This window comes from Caenorhabditis elegans, chromosome II (genome assembly GCF_000002985.6).
Source record: "Caenorhabditis elegans chromosome II".
Taxonomy (NCBI): Eukaryota; Metazoa; Nematoda; class Chromadorea; order Rhabditida; family Rhabditidae; genus Caenorhabditis; species Caenorhabditis elegans.
The window spans coordinates 8,301,959-8,321,808 of NC_003280.10; the positions used below are offsets into that span (position 1 = coordinate 8,301,959).

Consider the following 19,850-nt stretch of genomic DNA (forward strand, 5'->3'; position numbering starts at 1 on the left):
AATAAACCTAGTTAACAACGTTTAAGAGTAAAACGAAAATAAAATGGCATGGAAAAGCAGTTAGATTAACGGAGTCAAGAGAGAGCACGACACTAAGAATAAGAAAGAGATGGACGATACTAATTGGAATCGAAGTGTGTCAACGATGCCCAGAGTGCTAATCGGCAGGCTGAAGAATTCAGAAAATGAATTGGGGCGGAGAGAAGACGTAAGAAAAAAGAATCTGAATGGAAATAAAGAAGATGATACATCACACGTACAAGGGACCATTCACACGTAAACCACACAAATATGCTAGAGAATTTGGAAGAATTTGCATTTTTGCATGATTAAAAAGTTTGATCGTTGTATGGTTATTGGCAACAGCTGGTAAATTTATGTCAAAAATGAGATAATCTAATAGTGAGCAGAAGTTATCGAAATAGGTTCAACAATAATTATAGATAGTTTAGTTATTTAGAAATTGGCAAAAAAATTTTTAAGTGAATTTCTTCCAAGGTATAAATGGTTTTGAATTCAGAAAACATTGGATTTATCAGTGCCAAACTCAAAAAAATTCTGATATAGTTCATCGTTGTTTATCGAATAGTGCTGCACCTTATCGCTCAAACATATTTCAGAAAAAAACTGAAATTTTAAACATTAAATTACAAAAAAAAAACAAAGACCACCTGATGTTACATATCCCAAATGTACAATTTTTACGTAATGCATTTTTCAGTGTTGGAACACAATTTAAGACTTCTGACTACAATAAGCCGTAGAAATATATTTGCAGGTATATATGTAAATATCAAACAAATTTCAATGACCACATGGGGAATGAAAAATGTAAAGCTATATTGTTTCTGGCTATATTTATTGTAAATTTGTAAAAGTTTTAGACAATTGCCCTTAAGGGGAAACAGAATTGTACTCGTGATGAAGTAATGGGAATACCCAAGTTAATTTGCAATGTATCCATAAGAAACTGCAAATACAACTACACGCACACATATCCAATGAAATTGGGCACAACACACGCACTGCGACTCGAAAAATTTACACTGTTCTGATTGTGAGAAAATGTGTGCATTGCAAACATAATACCTACTGTGGTGCACATCGCAAATTAACTGTATATCAGACTACTCCCTTCTCGATGTTTATTCTGTAAAGAGACCCCCCTTTTCTACCGATAATTCAAAGCTCTATTTTATGGGTTCAAGTTAGTTTTTGTTAAAAATCAAGGATTAAAATATTTCAGATCAAATTACTAATACTGTCTAAATATTATCAAAACAGATCATTGAAAATTTGACATCCATTAATCATAATATTTTGACTTTTTGTGATTCTGTTTTTCATATTTGATTTGAAACACGGAAACCTATCAAATGCCGGGGCTTCTTTTTAATCGTCCAAACGGTAAACATAATTAAATCGAGTATCCTCATAAAATACGTCAACAGCTTTCGAAGAAAAACGATTAACGATTTTTGCAGAAGGGGACTTTTTGAAATTCGGAGAAACAAATTTGCAGAAGGCGTTAAATTGTGATGAGATGAGAAGAAGGGGCGGGCTCAGGCGGCTCCGTTTGTGAGGTCAGATGACGTTTCCGGTCGGGAAAAGAAAAAATAGGGAAATAGTTTAGACATGAATGAAAAATCGACAAAAAAACGGATGACACATTGTGTCATTTTTGATGTCATCTCTAAAGTTTGAACTTTCAATCATGCGGTTATCTCGGTTTTTTTTAGAATGACGAAGCTAGAAAATCGGGTGTTTCGGAGCAATTCAAACTTAAATGTTTTTGTGACAATAAATATTTTCATACAGTATTCTGATTTTAAAAAATCCTACCAGTTTGGGCTTTCAGTGGGAAAAGCTTGCATTTTAATACACTTCACGATACCAAACTAAATTTCCAAAACGTAGCCTCGGATAACTGAAAAGTTCATTCCACAGTTTTCCCCAGAAAATCGCTTGCTTTAAATCAAAACAGGCAATCCGGAATCGTGAAAAATCGAATATCAAGCTTTAAAATTCAATTTCGCACTTTCTAAAAAGCATCAATTAGGGAAAAGTAGACGATTGGTTAAAGCGGAACTGGAGTAGGAAGGATTAATGGGTACAGACACTGACAATTGGAAAATAAATAACCTCTGAAATTATTTCTATTTTTATTGAGGCTCTTGCTTTTATCATAATTGTTGTTTTGTTGGACTAGACTCCGCTGAAAGAACATATCCTAGTACAAAATGAGCATTACAGGCTCAAGGGAAAGAACCTCGGACAACTCAATTCACTCAAGTCTCGAGCCACCTATGTGTAGAGTTATACATAATGAAATGAAAAACAATTTTTAAATTTTTAACTCAAAATACTCTTTATTTTATTTTGTGCATCATAAAATGTTACCAAAAAGTAGAATACTATAATGTGTTACAGTTTTTTTTGTTAGTTTTATTTTCAAATTTTTTAGAATAAACTTTTGGTATATTCGAAAAATTTTGCGTTATTTTCGCTTGTATGACGCTTATAATAAGTCACAGAAGACAAAAAAGTTCAACAGTTTCACAATGATATTTTCTAATTTCATCGCAATAGTAATTCCACACATTTTCCCAACAATAAAATACCCCTTATAGAAATCGCAAAATTATTCCCAAAGCACAAACTTATAGAAACACACTTTTTCTGCAAACCAAATAATTAAGTTTTGGTTGAAAATTTGCAATCAATTTATGAGCTTAAAATATTTACAAGTTCCGCTGGAAAACAATTAACTGACGTATGAGCAGTTTTACTATGATATATTTAGAAATGATCTTTAGAAGTCAAATGTAATTTTGGAATTTTCGAGGGTTCACGGATTCAGTAATAAAAATAGTAAGATGACGTTACTAAACTTTAGTAGATGCTCTGAATCTTCGAGCAATGATAGGTACTTGAAGCTCGTCTACTTGAGATTTTGAGATTTTTCAAACAGTTTGAGGTCTCACGTTTGTTGTCTTTTTTTGCCTACGCCTTTCGGTGTTCATTGAAACAGAAAAGTAAGCAACCTCCGAGTATGTCTTGTTACTCTAGGTAAGAATTTCGATGAGTAAGTTACTTAATGAAATTGCAAAAGGCGACTCAATGTTCGTTTCCTCTTTTAAACATTACTTCCGTTTCTTTTTCGAGATGTCAGTTTATTTTATTATTGCAGATGCGTGCCAGTCCAAAATAATTAAATTAAGGATCAAAGAGAAATTCAAAACAGACAATGAACTTTTGAACTTGTACATTAGGTATAGACTGTTCAAGCTGTCAAATTGAAAATCTGATCAAGTGAGCCCAATCCATGTCTAGTCTTGTTTTCAATTTCGTCACAATTTGATTACAGTTGTTCGGTAATTGTTCATTTTTGTTTGTTTTCTCCAAAAAGAAAGAACACTTCCGTGAGCACATTCAAGTGTACAGATTTTTTGTTAAAATATCTAGACCAAAAGAGAAAATAAATCAAAATGGAAAAAATACATAGGATTATTTCAACAAATTATAAACGCTAACGTTATACCGCGTTGAAAGCATGAGACTATTCAAAAGAACTAGTGTTTCCAACTGGACCTACCTCTAAATAAAAGATAAAATGCAATTAAAACTGGTGAAGCGTATTCAACATTTTAATTTTCCCCTCCAACTTTTTATGGTGGCATCTAAAGGGTAAGTACTACCAAGAAAAGACCATTTTTACTTCCTTTTCAAGTGGCAAAAACTGAATTACCGCAATTGAATTTTGCTCTTTTTGTCAGAAGCGTAAGCTCAATAAATTAATTCATATAAATCCAAAAAAATTGTGGATATGAATATAACAGGGGTTCACAAAAATTGTGATGGGGTTCTTGCAAGATACAAACAATTGTTCGATTCGAGAAAATACAAACTGAACAATAAAGAACTTCAGATTAGCTTGCTCGCTTTGGATCCATTGTTTTGAATCGGTGTGGTCCCTCCATTCTTGTTTTGACTGAGTTTTTTAGGTTTTGTGGATCCGTCAGGTGGGCACACGAGAAGTGGAGTGTTGTTAGAAAACGCAGAGAGAGGGCCTCCTGAAAGTGTGTTTTATACAAGGTAATCGGTGGCAACTGCTTGGCAACGGTTTGAGACTTTATAGAACCACTTGAGAAATTTCAATAAGTTGACAATGTTTTTTTCCAGAAAGTAACCACCGTCTGCCAACCAGTTAACTTACCATCTGAAGGATTTGAACCTCCACCACTAACTGGACCTCTTTGTGTGAGAGCACTTATCATAACTGCAGTTGTACTTCTTCCAACAACTGGCTTAATTTCGTGTGGTTGAAGAACTCTTCGTCTTTTCTTTGGAAGTTTAGATCTGAATGAGCCATTTAATTAAATGAGTTCTCACACAAAAGTAATCCAGATCGCAGAAGAAAAATATTTTCTGAGCTGTGGATAACTCAATAAAGAGTTAGTGAAATTCAATTTATTATGACCAAGGAACAAGTCATAATTTTTTCTGATATAACGGTTGTTTTGTGGAAAACAACAGCGCCTAAGCACATGGGTTAGTAACTATTAACTTACCGTGCTTGTGCATGTGAGTAAAACATTGCAAAGTTGGATACGATAACTGGAACCGGAAGAGCAATTGTGAGCACCCCCATTAGAGCACACACAGAGCCAACTAAACGGCCAAGTGATGTTTGAGGAACCTGCAAATTATATCGTTCAATTGGCAAAATTTAATGTTAAATTTAACTTGCCAAATCTCCAAAACCAATTGTACAAATTGTAATTACAGCCCACCATAATCCAACCGGAATCGACGAGAATTGATTTTCTTCGTTATGTTCAACTCTTTCAGCATAATAAACCAGTGCAGCAAATATCACAATACCAAGAAGAACAAAGAAAACTAAGAGAAATAATTCCTGAGCAGATGCTTTGAATGTTTGAATTAAAATCTTGAGGCCAGTGGAATGTTGAGTTAATTTAAATAGCCGAAGAATTCTGATGATTGAGAAGAATTCAACAGAATCTCTGTTTGACCCGGAAAGAGTTCGATCAAGAGCCCAATCGATATAAAATGACACAGTAGCAATAAAGTCGATTAGGTTGACCGGTGTTCGAAGGAATGTTGCAACATTTGGGCAGAACACCATTCTGGTCAAGAACTCTCCAGAAAACCAAATATTAGATAACAACTCCACGTAGAAAAACGAGGGATGAGCTCTGAAAAAACGTTGGGGAGTTATTAAACGGAAACCAATAAAACATGTTAAGCTATTTAAAATTGTACTTAAATTTTCCAATTTAAAACCAACCTCGTTGCTGTTTTTCCAACATAAATATTATTCATCTGAACGCCATTTAGTGGAGCACTAAAATTTCCCATTGTTGTTGAAATATCAATATCAGGAATTCGAAACGATGGATGTGTCTTTAAACAGAAGCAAACAATTGATATGATGACGAAAATGATGTTGACAACTGATATCACCTGAAAATTGGAACTGGTCGAATGACTTTATGTGTTCAAAATAGAAATTTAAGTATTTATAAACTGTTATAAACATTGTCAAAGGCAGGAAGCAGAAAAAACGTGTCAAAATCTTGAAATTGAAGTACTTCAAAGTTCTTTTCAAAGTTCAAAGTTTTTTTCAAACCAGAAACAGGATATTGACAAACTTTTCCTACCAAAAAGATTGGACAAATTGACAAGGGACTGTCCCAAAAAAAGCAATATCCTCAAAAAATGTTAGTAAATTTTAGAGAATTTCAGCAGCCCGTATTTACATGCATGGACACCCTAAAAATGAACACGGACAACTAGTTTCTTCTCGAAAAAGACAACTAAATTAATGACACACATTTAGAAAACAAAGATTTTGTTCAAATTAAAAAAAATTGAGATTTATCAGGAAAAAATGACAAAATAATGATAAAATAACCCGTGGACGGATGACAAGGTAAGCATTATGTTTTCGCAAAAATGTGATATCACAATTTTTGAGAAGTGGATTCTTAAAATAAAGATAATTGAATATATAAAAAGGAATTTTGAAAAGTTAGGCCATCAATTTTGACGCTGAATTGTCATGCATTGATGGTCCACCATTGGCATTCTTGAAATTAGCAGGTGGTTGGTTGAATGTTGCTGATGAACTCTTCTTTCGATGTTTTCCATGATGCTGTTTTACTCCCAACAGAGCTGGCTTTACTTCATGTGCCTTTAAATATTTCAATTTGTAAAGAATTTTAATATCAAATCTCGCGATAAGCTTCGGACAGTAATTCTTTGATTACGCTTCAAAATTCAAACTTTCTCAAATTGTGCTATGACAATCATACCGCGCTGGTTGCATCAACTCACATTTAATTTTTTTTCTAAATTTAGAATTGGCTCACCTGTAAAACTCTCCTTCTCTTCTTTGGAAGTTTTGCTCTTGCTTGTGAATGAGAGTATAAATTTGAAAAGTTGGATACAATAACTGGAACTGGAAGAGCAATTGTGAGTACACCCATCAGTGCACAAAGTGATCCGACCAGCATTCCTAAATAAGTTTTAGGGACCATGTCACCAAAACCAACTGTGGATATTGTCACCAAGCTCCTGGAAAACATTTGAATAGTGGGTTGAAATAAATATTTCAGCGCTCACACCATTTTTTTAATCTTAAGAAATATATTAATTCAATTAGAAAATCTTACCACCAAAGGCCCAATGGTATACTTGTGAATTGATTGTCCTTATTCAATTGGCTTCTCTCAGCATAGTAAACCAATGCCGCAAAAATCACAATTGCTAGAATGACAAAGAATACCAACAGGAACAGTTCTTGTGCAGAGGCCTAGAATTATTGTTTTTAAAAACATTCCTTAGCTTGTATTGTACTTTGAAAGTTTGAATGAGAATCTTTAATCCGGAAAAATGTTGAGTTAATTTGAATAACCTGAGAACGCAGATCATTGAGAGGAAATCCAATGTAACAAGGGAACCTGGAAGTTTTCAGATATGTGTGTTCACCAAAAATCCAATTAAAAAAAATTAAAACTCACCAGTTTGAATGAGAATCGCGTGTAAAAGTGATTCGAAAAAGAATGCTCCAGTTGAAATGACATCAATGATTGTCAAAGGAGACCTCACAAACTTGTGGAATGATGGACAAAACAGACTTCTGATAAGCTGCAACATTTTTTTAATTATTGAAATTAAAATGTAAACAGTCTTACAAGTTCAATTGTAAACCAGATATTGCAAATGAGATCGACATAGAAAAAGTTTGGATGTGGTGAAGTAACTGGTTTATCAGTTCCTATCGTTTTGTGATAGTTCTTGAACCCACCCTCATCAACGACTCGTAACGAGTAAAACACTGAAATTTTTAAGAAAAATAAATAAAATAAATAATTGAACTTACCATCAATATCTGGAATTTGAAATGAAGGATCCGTTTTGAGAATGAATGAGCATGTGGAGGCAAGAATGAAAGCTACGGAGAGAGACGAAATTACCTAAATAGACTCCAGAAAATGTAAGTTTTCGTTCAAATAAATGAACCGAAATCTGTGAATATTGGGATAGAAAAATAGAACATAAAATATTTTTTTACTGTTTCAATTTTCCACAAAAAACTATGGGAGCAAAACTAGAACGAGGTTAGGTTTCAGACACACATGCAATTTAGTTTTTATTGGTGAGATGTCGTGCAACAATTGGATAGAACTTTCAACAATATTTTATCAGAACACATTTAGAAGTTAATTTTTAAAGACTAACCCTTGCATATTTGGAACTCCATGGTTCATCAAATAATGCCCATACTCTGGGTTTTAATCGTTGCCATTGTGACATATTTCCAGTGTAATAGTCATCTTCCCACCCAAACTTTTTTGCGATCTGAATCAATTATGTTACAAGGTATGATAACATATAAACAATCGGATTTTAAGTTTTTAATATTTTATTAATTTCCATAAAATTTACCTCTTCCTGTGTCGGTGGATCCCCATCCAAATCCAATGATTCAATAACAGCTAGGGTGTCTTGTGTATCTCTGTGTTGTGTATACGTCATCCAACAGCACGGTTCCACCTGCAATGATTTGTTTTTTGTTTTTCACTTAAATTTTCAGAAAAAAAAGTCATCAAAATATTTTCAGAAAATATTTACCCGTTTTCTCATCAGCATAGTTTTTTTTTCAAAAACATTCAAAACTAAAAACTTACTTGATTAGCGTCGAGACCCCAAAACTCAAGTTCTTCCTCGAATAACGGACCACAAACATTTGTTGGATAATGAAGTTTACCTAGAAAATATGAAGTTATCTTAGAATATATTTTTCCATGTTTTGATGTTTTAAGTTTAAAAAAAATTCCAAAAGCGTTTGAAAAAAATGGTGAACCTTTCCAATGCACATCTGCATGTAACCCAATTTTTAATGAAAAACTCACCAGTTCTATAATAATTTAGAATCATGGAAAATACTCCCGGATGCCTATCGAAGAAGTACTCGTTTAGGACTGGATCGTAATTTGCCAAGTTTGGAGTCAGGCGGGACAATCGCGTGGCTGGAATCTTCTTTAGCACGTGACTGTAGGTTTCGTGTCGGATACCGCCTACGTTCAGGATTACCCGATGTTCTGTGTCCATCCAGGACTGTAAAAACGAAAAATTAGATAAAGAATTAAAAGAATTGCTTGAATCAATTTTTAAATTAAACCATCCATAGAACTTTCTTGATTTTTTGAAATTTTATTGGCTCGTCATATCATCAAAATATAATCGTCTAAAACTAATTGTTTTAGACCAAAATTGCGAATACTGAGGAATGAAAATGAAGAAAATGTGAGCTTTGACTTTCAAGACATTGAGGTTTGGAAAAAATATATGTATAAAAACGGAAATGAACTTCAACCCTTCTACCTACTAAGAAGAGCATTGCAGGTCAAACAACTAAAAATGTCTACTTTTGAAAAATACCAACTCGAACATTTTATTTCAAAAAAAAAATTGGAATCTGCTAAACTGAATGAAAGAGATCTGTAAATGACAACTACCCGCTACCTTTCATAGACAACTCGTAGCAGAAAACGAAAAAGAAAGAAGAAAAAAAAGAGGAATGACTAGAAAAAAGAGCATTTTTTGATATATGTATGCAGGAAGTCGCCAATAAGCATACATTTTGAGATGGATGGGGTTGAGAAGGAGGACTTCAGAAAGAATTGGTCTATTCTGTATCCGTTCGCAAGATTATCCTCTCAAAAAAGGGGCCCGTTGGGAAAACTAAAAAAAATCGCAACGTATGATGAGAATTTGCTGAAATTGTAAAAATAACACATTTTCAAGCTTACTTGTCTCATCAGTTCATTTATTAACAATTCGTCAAAAGAACTGATAATTTTTTGATGAATGCCATTTTGAAATTATTTTCTAAGTTATTCTATCCAAACACTATCAGAAACTAGCTGAAAATTTAGAGGTAGACACACATTTAGCATCAGAAGATTTTTTTAAAGTAGTGAACCGGAACATTTCCGGGTAATTTAATATGTATTCTAGTAAAACGTATGTTAACATCCCCATCCCTTTTCCCCTAAACATATGTGCACTTTTTTCAAAGAAACGGGATTGGCACACTAAGAAAGACAAATGGTGGATTTTCTCTGTAAAGTTTAAAATTTGTGAACTCGAAAAAAGTAGAGAATCAGGAAGAAAGGAAAAAGGAGCAAAGACGCTTTTGTGACGGTGATGGGGGTACGAGTAATGATGTTGCATAAAGTAATCCTGGTTTAGAGAAGAGAAACAATGAATTGTTGGGGGGAAACATGCGACGTATTCAACAAATCAGCACTGAACCCTATTTATGACATTTAAGTGTGAAAATTTAAATTCAGGCGGATTTAAGGTTTATGACGATTTATCGGTTTAATATCTTTAATTTCTTTTTTTTCTAAATTTAAATATTTTAAAGGAAATAGACGATGGATTGAATTTTAGAAAACACACGAAAGTCGATTAAGAAGAAGTCGACGACGAAAGCAAAAACGACTTGAAATGAAGTAACGATGAATTAGAAGAAGTTCGTTTACTTCTCATTCGTTTTCTTCTAACTCGTCGTTTTTGCTCCTTGCTGTTATTCAGTTGATGAGCTCAAAAAGGAGGAGCTCCGAAGGAGACAAAGAACTCGAAGAAGATGCACGACAAAATGAGCTAAACTTTTTCCCCTTCTTTTTCTTCTCCTGCTATTCCTTCTTCAAGTCGTTTATTTTATTTCATTTTACTTCGTTTTCTCGGCGTTTTGTTCTTCAATAAGTTTTTTGATTAGGGTTAGACATATATGACACAAAAACTGGGAGCATCAGAAAGAAAAGCTGAAAATAAGCTGTAGTAGTAGTCTATGAAAACACAATTAAAGGGTGGGTAATCGACGAGGGGTAAGAGGAAATGGAAATGAAGGTTTTTTTTACATCGTGTGCAATTTTGATTCAGATTCGGATATGGACAGAATCTAGTTCTCGCTCAGAAAAATCGTGATTCAATTTGTTTAAGAGAGTGAGAATACACAGCTCTATTTGACATGTTTTGTGATGAGTCTTTTGCTGGAGAGGTGATCGGATGAAGTGGTGAGTGAGATGAACGCCTATTTGCAGCAATTTTTGTGTAAGAGTTACATGCCCCATTTCTACGTTTTCTCATTTTCCCTTGGCGCCTATTCAAAATGCTCGTAGAGAACATCGTAAAGCTATCATAAAACAAGAAATTGAAGACATGGTGTCAGTGATGGAACGACTTATTTTTTATGAAGTTTGAAAATTTATATAAGATCCCTAATGAATTTTTAAAAAAGTAATAACATGATAGTTCTAACGTTCTTTTAAAGATTTCGTTTGATGGCATTAAATACAACCCGTTAGAGCTGTTACGATTTTGACCGTAGTTGATAAATCAATTCTGTTTTTTTCGTTTTTTCAAATTCGAAAAATCGAAAAATTTTTGTTTTTCGATTTTCTGAAAAAAAAATCGAAATAAAAACTTACAAATAAACTTACAAAACAGCTGATAATGTTTTATTTTTGAACCTTTTCGTTGTAGGAGGTTGTAAATATCTATTCAAAAAGGGTACCCACAGGGAAGGATAATTATAACAGTACAGCAGGACGTATCGTACGTGTTGATACCTTCTTAATAGAGCTAATAGTAGAATATGTAGGTCATTGGGTTGTAAAAATGTGTCCCTTTATGGGTGGGTGGCGATTATAAATGTATCTCACAAGATGTTTTCTTCGAATAAACAAGAATGTCATCTAACCAGGAAAAAAACGATTTATTTCGTTTTTCGAAAAAAAAATCGAAAAATCGAACATTTTTCGATTTTCAATTTTTCGATTTTTCGATTTTTCGATTTTCACTGAAAAACATCGAAAAATCGAAAAAATTGAAAAATCGAAAAATGACACCCTTGATTGCAATCAAGAAAAATGAACACTGGTTACGGTCTTAAGAGGACTTTAAGAGAAGACTGGACTTTTTGCGAAAAATAGCTACCGTATTTTTTCCCCGATGATATCGTTATTAATCTCCTTGACATTGTTTTTTTTCGTAGAGAGGGGAGAAGTCTGGTCCATCAAGTACATCAAAAGTATATGTATGATTAAACGTAATATTGGATTATTCTACTGTACACTGAAATCCGACTCTAAGAAGTTATGAGATAATGTTATTGAGAAGGTAAAAGTCTAAAACGATATTTCATGAATGCTGTAAAGTAAAGTAATAGATGCCAATAAATCATCTCTCTGAATGATGACAAGTTTTCTAAATGGAAAAATAGTCACGAGGTGTGTAAATGAATGCAAATGGGCTCTTGGTCCATGATGAGTCCAAGTGATCGCTCGTCGAATGTGATGAGTAGGTGAGACTGGGGAAAGGTATTTTGACAGCTTTACACTTCAATTGACGAAAAGAGCCAGCCGCAAGAAGTGAGAGCTCAAATGAGCTGTGAAAGAGTCCGAAAGAAATGGAGGTATTTATAAATGATAAAATGTTGTTATTTTGAGGTTGGCATGGAACAAAAAGGTTTAGAGTGAAAGTTTCTAGACGTAGAAGCTTGAAGAAAATAGCGAATCCTTGATGTGGTGGACCTCCTGAGGATATCAAATTTCAGTTAAGAATGAGAAAATGTAGATGGAGGAAAAAAGCTAGATGACTGGAGTCACATTGATTTTGAATGCAATATGCTGTTGAAAGAATGAGGAGCAATTAAATAATTTTGCAAAACTGAACAGATTTCAAAGTTTTAAGTATGAAAATAATCAAAATATCAAATAATGGAAATTGAAGATCCCTGAGAAAACATGGAAATAGAGAACGTTTAGAATCAGGTTTCATCTTTTAACAAAACTATGAGAGTTCCACAGATGTGTTCCTGAAAAGATAGCCATATAAATGGAGAGTAGACGGGATTTAATGGGCTTGCAATTTGAGAAAAGTTAGTTGATCGAACGTATATTTCAGAATTCAAAACAAAAATAGGATAGCCTGGAATGTGAAAACTAAATTAAAACTAGCAGCTGAGATATTTTTAAGAAATATCCACAGCTTCAAATTTTAACATTTATTTTAGTTTGTCAACCGGTTTCACTAACACAAAACGTACATTATTCAGCTGAAACAATTACAAAAAGAACGGTATTTGAAAACAGAACTGTATCGAAAAAAAGGGATCAAAAATACTTACCAATGATGTTTCATTCGAATTCTCTCGAGCCCTCCGATAAATCGAAGCGCGCATGTTTCTCGAAGAGAGTCCACTTTAGAAATGATAGCGTCCAGGACCAGGGACGAAGCAGGAGCTTCTCCGTTTTTGGAGGAAGAGAGGGCACTAAAGCTCTTCTTTCCTTTCTCTTTCACTCTCTTTGAACAAAAGAGCAAAAATACTAATTCCCCTTGTTGCTCCCAAAAATGGGTGCCACAAAAAAGAACCGCGGTACTAAACGAGAACCCGGCAAAGAAATTGAAATGTAGAACGTTGTGGTGTCCCATTAACACCACCCAAAATGGGTTCTCTTTTGAGGAAATCTTGATGACACCCCGGTTAGCAAAAGCCTCTTATGACATTTGAAGGGATGTCTAATGGGATCTTGTAGAGCAGCAAAAGAATAGAAAAGATGGCCAGTTAGAAGAGGAAAAGCAAGCTTCGGTTACAGATCAAGAAAGTGCAGACTGGTTAGTTGGGAGTAGATGAGGGATCATGTTTCAGGAGCATCAGTGACACAAGAACATGCCCCGTATCGGATGACGTGACAAAAGTAGGAGAAAACAAGAACTTTGGTAACTTTCGAGTGGTATCACACAGATTTTACAAGTTTCAGAATGCTGGTAGAGGAATCATGTGGAACGAAACCAGAGAAACAATTTTCTATAGGCCTTTGAGATATTTTTCAGTTTTCAAATTAAAACAATTCGAATCATTTTCAATCTACAAGAAGCTTGACATATCTCAAAACTTCAAAACTTCAATCAGCTTGTTTTTAAATAGTATGCAAAATCAATTTGTATATTGAATAAATTCAACGGAAAGTATAATATATACACCCTTTTAAAAACGTACATAGAAAATTAATGAGTCGATTTTTTTTCACAATAGAATATAAAAATTTTCACATTGAAGAACACTTGACTTGAAAACCTAGAATAGTTACACTTACCTTTGTTTTAAGCAGCACCTTTTTTGGGTGAATATCGCCCGCCATTCTATATACTTGGAATACTGCAACTCTGAATTGGAGTAAAGGAAGCTATTATAAAGACATGAAGGAAAAAGGAAATAACATATTAAGATCACCAAAAAGAGTAGAAAATTGGTGGAAAGGACCCCTGGAACACTGAGCGGTCCTGAAGGAGAAAAAAGTCATTTTTCATGTTTTTCGTCCATTGGTTTTTGATGAAAAAGTGATGAAAATATGAGTCGATCTCCGTTACCTGGCGACAGAGATGGAAAACTCATAAATCAACAGTAATAGCTTTTTTATGAGGTGAAATTGGGCGTGCTTAAGAGATAGAAGGTTTCTGTGCTTGTTCATACATGAAAGTGCATTGACCAAAACTATTAACGCAAAAAAAATTTGCTTGGAAAATTTTGACCTAAAAAAAACGACGGAAATTTGTAAAAGCTACACCAATTCTGGGTGTTTATAGTGTTTTTGGACATTTCCAGTCGAAGTAAATTTTCTAGCCACGACAGGAATATTGACTAGTAGAAATTGAAGTTTAAACTGAAAGAAATAGATTTTTGAAAATAAAATCCGGATATTACCTTTTCGGTATCTTGAAAAAATCTAAAAATATGTTTGATTTTTCAGATTTTCTGAAAATTTTCATAGTCTTAAAAATATGATATTTACTGGGATTTCCTTTAAAACCACTGAAACATACTCCGACGGTTATAAAACGGTTCGTCTTTTTAAAATAATCATTATTTTAAATTTGTTTGTATAAATTTAAAAATATTCCAAAAAAAAATAGCGACTCAAGCTGTCAATGTAGAAAATTGTGTTCTTTGAATATTTCTACGCCGAAAACTGCAACATATTTGAAAGTGTAAAAGAATAACTCAAAAATGTTTGAGACAATGTACAAAGGAAATGTTGAGAAAAAGAAAGAAAATGATTGGTCTATAACACAAGAAAATGAAAGAAACTGGAGAAACGACGATTATGAATCAGAAAATTGAAAATAAAAGTGATCCAATTTAAGAAACTTTGCTCAAAACACGTAGTTTGTATTTACATCTAATTTTAAAAGCTGTAATTTTGAAAAAATGTCTTCACTTTAAAGAGTTTTTTTCGCCATAGAAAGTGAAATGGAACAGTGAAGTGGAAAAAAGGGAAAGAGTTAGAAGTTCATGAAATAATCTTTAACTAATTCCAGATAAGACTCTGAACTGGTCTCCCGCGTGTGCGGGTAAGAAAACAACAAAATAAAGGACGATAAATTATTTTACAAGCTCTTTTTCTAAGACGCTTTTGTCTCGAAAACAATATAAATTTTGAAAAAGAGAAACAAAACGGAATTGGTATGTAGGAATTTCATACTTTTCAAAAAAAGTTGTTTAGGTTTGGAATCAATTGAGTCTAAAACTCTTTTTGAAATTGTTTACTTAATAAAATACTAATTTCAAAAGACTTTTTGAATGAATGCAAAATGCTTAATATTATTTTTTCTAGTACCTTATTACCTTATTACGAAAAAAGTTAATTTTTAAACCTAGTTTTTAATTGGATTTAGTTGTAAAAACATTTATTACATTATTGGACTGCTTTTTTTAAACTTGAATTTTGTAAGTAAAACAAGAGGAGAAAGACATGAATTTAGATATTTAAAAGAAGTTTCGTTAAAAGAGAGATAGGTTAGACTTGCTTAGTTTAGACAATTGAATTGGAAGGCTCGGTGAGCTGTAATCGAAGAAAATAGTAGGATGTGCGAGGTGGTTGAAAAATTGAGGTTAAGACCCCTGCACCAGTAAATTTTTTTTTGGAAGAAAGCTTCAAAAGGAGAATGGCAAAATAAATGGGATGAAATTTTTGGAAAAATTTGAACGCGAGAAATGATGAATGGAGTATTTGCAGATATGGAAAAAACAATTGAATGGAAATATTTCAAGTATATATATGACAAAAAATACTGGGAGACCCATATTTCATAGTTTAGTTTCAAAATTTAATTCCCAACAAACTAACCTCTCTCCTCTGGGGACTCGCCATTTCGGCAGGTTTGAAAAATGCAAGCAGAGCTGGATCCATTTCGCTGAATTTTACAATAGAAAGTCACATGAAAAAGGAAAGTCTTCAAAAGAATAAAAACATTGAAAACTTATATGAATAAAATAGAGACACACTTATAGTTTTTAAAAGAATAAAGAGTTTCGAGGGTGCCAAATAATAAAAATGGAGAGGGAAGAATTGAATTGAAGTAGTTTTGAGAGTTATGGGAGTTTTAGTTTTGAGTTTTGAGTGACATAGATGGAATCAAAGAAAAGTATTTGGAAAGAGTTCCTCCGCCGTTTAAAGATAGAAAACATCATTTGCATATGGATTATAAATTGTACATATTCGAACAGAATTTTCTCAGATTATTGAGAAGTTAGGTTAAAGTCAAGTGAATTTACAAGTGGCTTTGAAAATTCTAGATATTTTCCACAATCAAATCTTCAAGCAAAAGAACACATTAAATCTGATAATTACTAAAATTTTGTGTGATCGGCAAATAATAAAATTACAGCACGCACTGAATGTCTGAAAGTCACTCAACAACATCAAAGAACAGGATTTTCCAAAAGTGCATCCAAACCTATAAAAAGTATGCGGAAATCTTCAATGCCGGAGCCCCGCAAAAGTCAATTTCTAAAATGGAAAGGCGAGTTTCAATGAATGGAAGAAGCCGCACAACATCATCGAAAGTGTCAAAAGGTTGCCTTTTTTCCTTTTTACCCGACAAAGAAAATGCATAAAACGAAGAAATAAGAAAAATGGAAAAGAGCATCGAAATGTAAATGTATCAGACCGCTCACAGGATCATTTTTCAAAAAAATTCAAAGAAGCCGGTGCATCTTGAAGACGTCTAAGAAGATGTTCTGGTAGAAGAAAGAAAAGGAAAAGTCACGCTCTTCTATTCCCCTTTCCTCACCGGAAAGACAAAACAAAAAGCCCATTTCGATCTGATTTATCACCTCGTCTTACCTCCTTCCGTTGCAGATTCACCATTTTTATTTTCAGTAGCGAGTATTTTATCAAGTATATTCGAGCACAAACAGATATACACACACTTGTCGTTGATTGGTGTTTTTGTGATGTTACACATACATTGGAAGACACAGATGATACAACTCAACACAATTGATTGTCATCACAGCAATCAATTGAGAAGAGAATAAGATAGAGAGATAAAAAGCATTAAAGTATTTATAGAAAAAGAAATAAAGGTCAATTGGATTTTTTTTCGATTTGAGCAATCAAATCAAATCTTGGAGCTTTTGGAATTTTAAACAAATTTACCAAGGACTTGCTAGAGATATTCGAAAATGCTTTTTTTCTGGATCAACACAAAAATCTATACCGTACTTTTTTAAAAATTAATATGACGTTAATACTAAAAAAAAACTTACTGTTTTCCGATCAGTCATATTGACCTCGTCGAGTAGCATCCGGACCGATGATCTGGAAAAAAAAATTTCAATTCAATTATTTTTAATTTATACAAATATGTTAGATGTAGAGTTAAATTCAGACTTGAATTAAATGAAACTAATGAGGGTTTTTCGCAATTTTGAAAGTTAGCAAAAACTTGTTGAAAAGATTATGGCTTTCCGAAAAACTTCCTCTGAACTTTGAAATATTTTTTCTACAAATTACATTACAACAATAAGAAAAAATAAAGCATATAATAATGTTAAGTAAGGCTGAAAATTTCTCTAGGTAACAAGAATATTGAAAAAATATATATAACTGCTAACGGAGACGACGGAAATTGGAAAATATTTGTGTCAAAACTTCTGAGCCTAATGAAATGGCGTTCCTATTGCAACTGTCTGTTTTCAGCCGAAAAAAAAAACATCTGCAATGTGTAGGGTTTTCTCAAAATACTAGGCTTGAACAATGAAAAAAAGAGTTTAAAAAAATCGAAGCTTTTATTGTGAATTTCAGAAATCACAACTTGGTCAACCAAACTGTTAAAATAGCATTGGAAGTTTCAATTACTTTGGAGGCAAAAAAACTAAAGTGCAAGCAACTGATACGTGAAAAAATGTTAACTTGATGCAAAGTGGCAACTTTTGTGCTTCATCTCTGCAAAAGCACTTTAATTAAACAAAGGAAAGGTGCGGAAAGGAGCATCGTGCTGCTCTCTTGTCGACGACGTCGTCCACTTTAATTCCAACTTTTGACAATGTCTCGGGTGTCACACAAGGAGACTTCTCGTGTGTCAAAAACGGGATTATCTACTCTTTTCCTTTCTTTTTTTGCCGTTTTTTAGATGTGTTTCGAATATGTGTTTGTGGGTGGACAACGCGGAAAAAATAACGGTGGATCAGTGAGAAAAGGGAAATGGACGGAAGGAAACAAAGAAAACACATTGAGACATTTTGGAGGAAAAGCATATACAAGAGCATAAATGGCATAGTTATGAAGAAAAGAAGAAGATTACTCACAACCCATAACAGAAAAACAATAACGTTTGCAAAGATATCTTTAAATTAGCATACCTTTTTCTCCCATATCTTGAGAATCCCCTTTCGATTGTACGTTCTGATGAAGACATTGATGTGTCATCTTCATGAATTGAAAGATAATCCATCTGAAAATAATATTATGGATTTCAGAGTTCCAGAAAGATGTTTAGCATTTGAGTGAAAATTCGAAGAGAGTTTGTTTGAAATGTTATGAAAAGAGTTGCAATTTGACGATCAGTTAGGGTTAAAATTATTTCTACCGTACCTACCTACAGCACACTTACATACAGCAAATTTCAAAGCGATAACCTAAGGAAGTTCAATAAAATTCGTGATTTTTTTTTAATCTTAATTGACTGTCTGAACACCTTGTCAAAAAAAAGAATGCATTTTCAAAGAGACTGTTATCCCAGAAAATCTACATTTTATTCAGTTTTTCCAAAAGTTCCAGTTTAATATTCCCGTAATAGATTTCTAGATTGTTAACTGCAAGCTTTCAGAAGATATATATTCTGAAAGTTGAAGGCTTTCACTAAGATAAAACATTTGAAATTGAACTGTAATGTAAGCCGTCACATTCACAGCCTTACAGTACATTTGAATAAAATAGTAAGTGCACTACAATACTGAAATCTAAGGTATATCTCAAACATTAAATTCGTTTTCTTTTTTTGGAAATCGATTTCTGAGCCCGTATATTATGCTTTGAGAGAAATACTTGCAAAAAAAATTAGCTAGAGCTTCTGCATTGAAAAATCCTTGAAAACTAGAAATTATTTACAAAATAATAGATGCAGGTGAAACAACGTTATCAAAACATGTTCTGTATTAAATTTTTGCTATGAAGTAAAATGTTTATAGAAGAGCAAGATTACGTAAAGAGCATACTAGGACTTGTGTTACAAGTTCAGAAAGTTAGTTTTGAAAACTGAGACACAAAACCACAAAAACCAAAAATCGAATGCACCACACAGAATTCACAAAACATGTGTTATTTTATTACGTTCGAAAATTCAACTATAGGTAGCATTCAGTGAAAAGAAAATGCTAAAAATATCGGTGAAGGCTTAAAATTTTTACACCTTTTCGTTAACTTCAAAGTTATTTGGTTTTATTGGAAATATCATGTGAGCATGCAAAATACTAAAAAAAATCACAAACCGATGGTACTGGATCAGTAGTTATTTGGAAAGAAACATGTGAAGAACTGATTGTTTGAATTGGAGTATCGACGACTTCTTTCGATGCATCCACGTCGTCTGACGTCCTATCGTAGTTGGGAAGTGATTTGGATGACATAAATGGGAATTGGAAGAAATGTGGGTGCCAAATGAATCAAGCACAACGAGCAAAAAGATTGATGAAATTAAAAGAGGAAAATTGATAGAAAATAGTGAAAAGGGTAGCAAAGGTCCAAAACAAAACGTGCAAACAAAGAAATACAGAGATGAGATTTCAATTTCCTGAAAGTCGAGCACAGAAGCCAACTTAATGAGAATCTGACTGACAACGTCATCAGACAAATTTTCAAATCAAGTTGTTGCAATAACAAAAGAGAAAAGGATTTTGGATTCTTTATAGCTACTATTATAATGTTGTCAGTTGTGTCAAAACAACCAAAGAAATTAGATAGATA

At 33.3% G+C, this 19,850-nt stretch overlaps 1 protein-coding gene and 2 non-coding genes across 10 annotated transcripts; 1 reads left to right on the forward strand and 2 right to left on the reverse strand.

Annotated features, from left to right (window-relative positions):
* Positions 1 to 3,786: 3,786 nt before the first annotated feature.
* On the reverse strand, positions 3,787 to 19,513 carry shw-1 (BTB domain-containing protein; the record flags this gene model as incomplete). 8 transcript variants are annotated; one of them, NM_001381523.1, is made up of 14 exons in its annotated part: positions 6,056 to 6,217; positions 6,396 to 6,600; positions 6,699 to 6,838; positions 6,883 to 6,986; positions 7,047 to 7,173; positions 7,221 to 7,363; positions 7,409 to 7,502; positions 7,768 to 7,887; positions 7,975 to 8,082; positions 8,217 to 8,296; positions 8,442 to 8,646; positions 17,153 to 17,204; positions 18,248 to 18,339; positions 19,376 to 19,513. In NM_001381523.1, the coding sequence occupies 14 exons, from the start codon at positions 19,511 to 19,513 to the stop codon at positions 6,056 to 6,058; spliced, it is 1,770 nt and encodes a 589-aa protein (NP_001367032.1). The 8 variants fall into 8 exon arrangements, with proteins under 8 accessions (NP_001022089.1, NP_001379089.1, NP_001367032.1 ...); NM_182138.5 differs by lacking the exon at positions 19,376 to 19,513 and having other exon boundaries at positions 18,248 to 18,340; NM_001026918.5 differs by lacking the exons at positions 6,056 to 6,217; positions 6,396 to 6,600; positions 6,699 to 6,838; ... (2 more) ...; positions 7,221 to 7,363; positions 7,409 to 7,502 and adding exons at positions 3,787 to 4,073; positions 4,217 to 4,359; positions 4,572 to 4,699; positions 4,751 to 5,219; positions 5,312 to 5,487.
* Positions 9,127 to 9,194, reverse strand: F14F11.3. Its single transcript, NR_051434.1, has one exon. It is a non-coding gene; the product is annotated as an Unclassified non-coding RNA F14F11.3 (non-coding RNA).
* F14F11.5 lies at positions 9,127 to 9,194 on the forward strand. Its single transcript, NR_051433.1, has one exon. It is a non-coding gene; the product is annotated as an Unclassified non-coding RNA F14F11.5 (non-coding RNA).
* Positions 19,514 to 19,850: the final 337 nt, after the last annotated feature.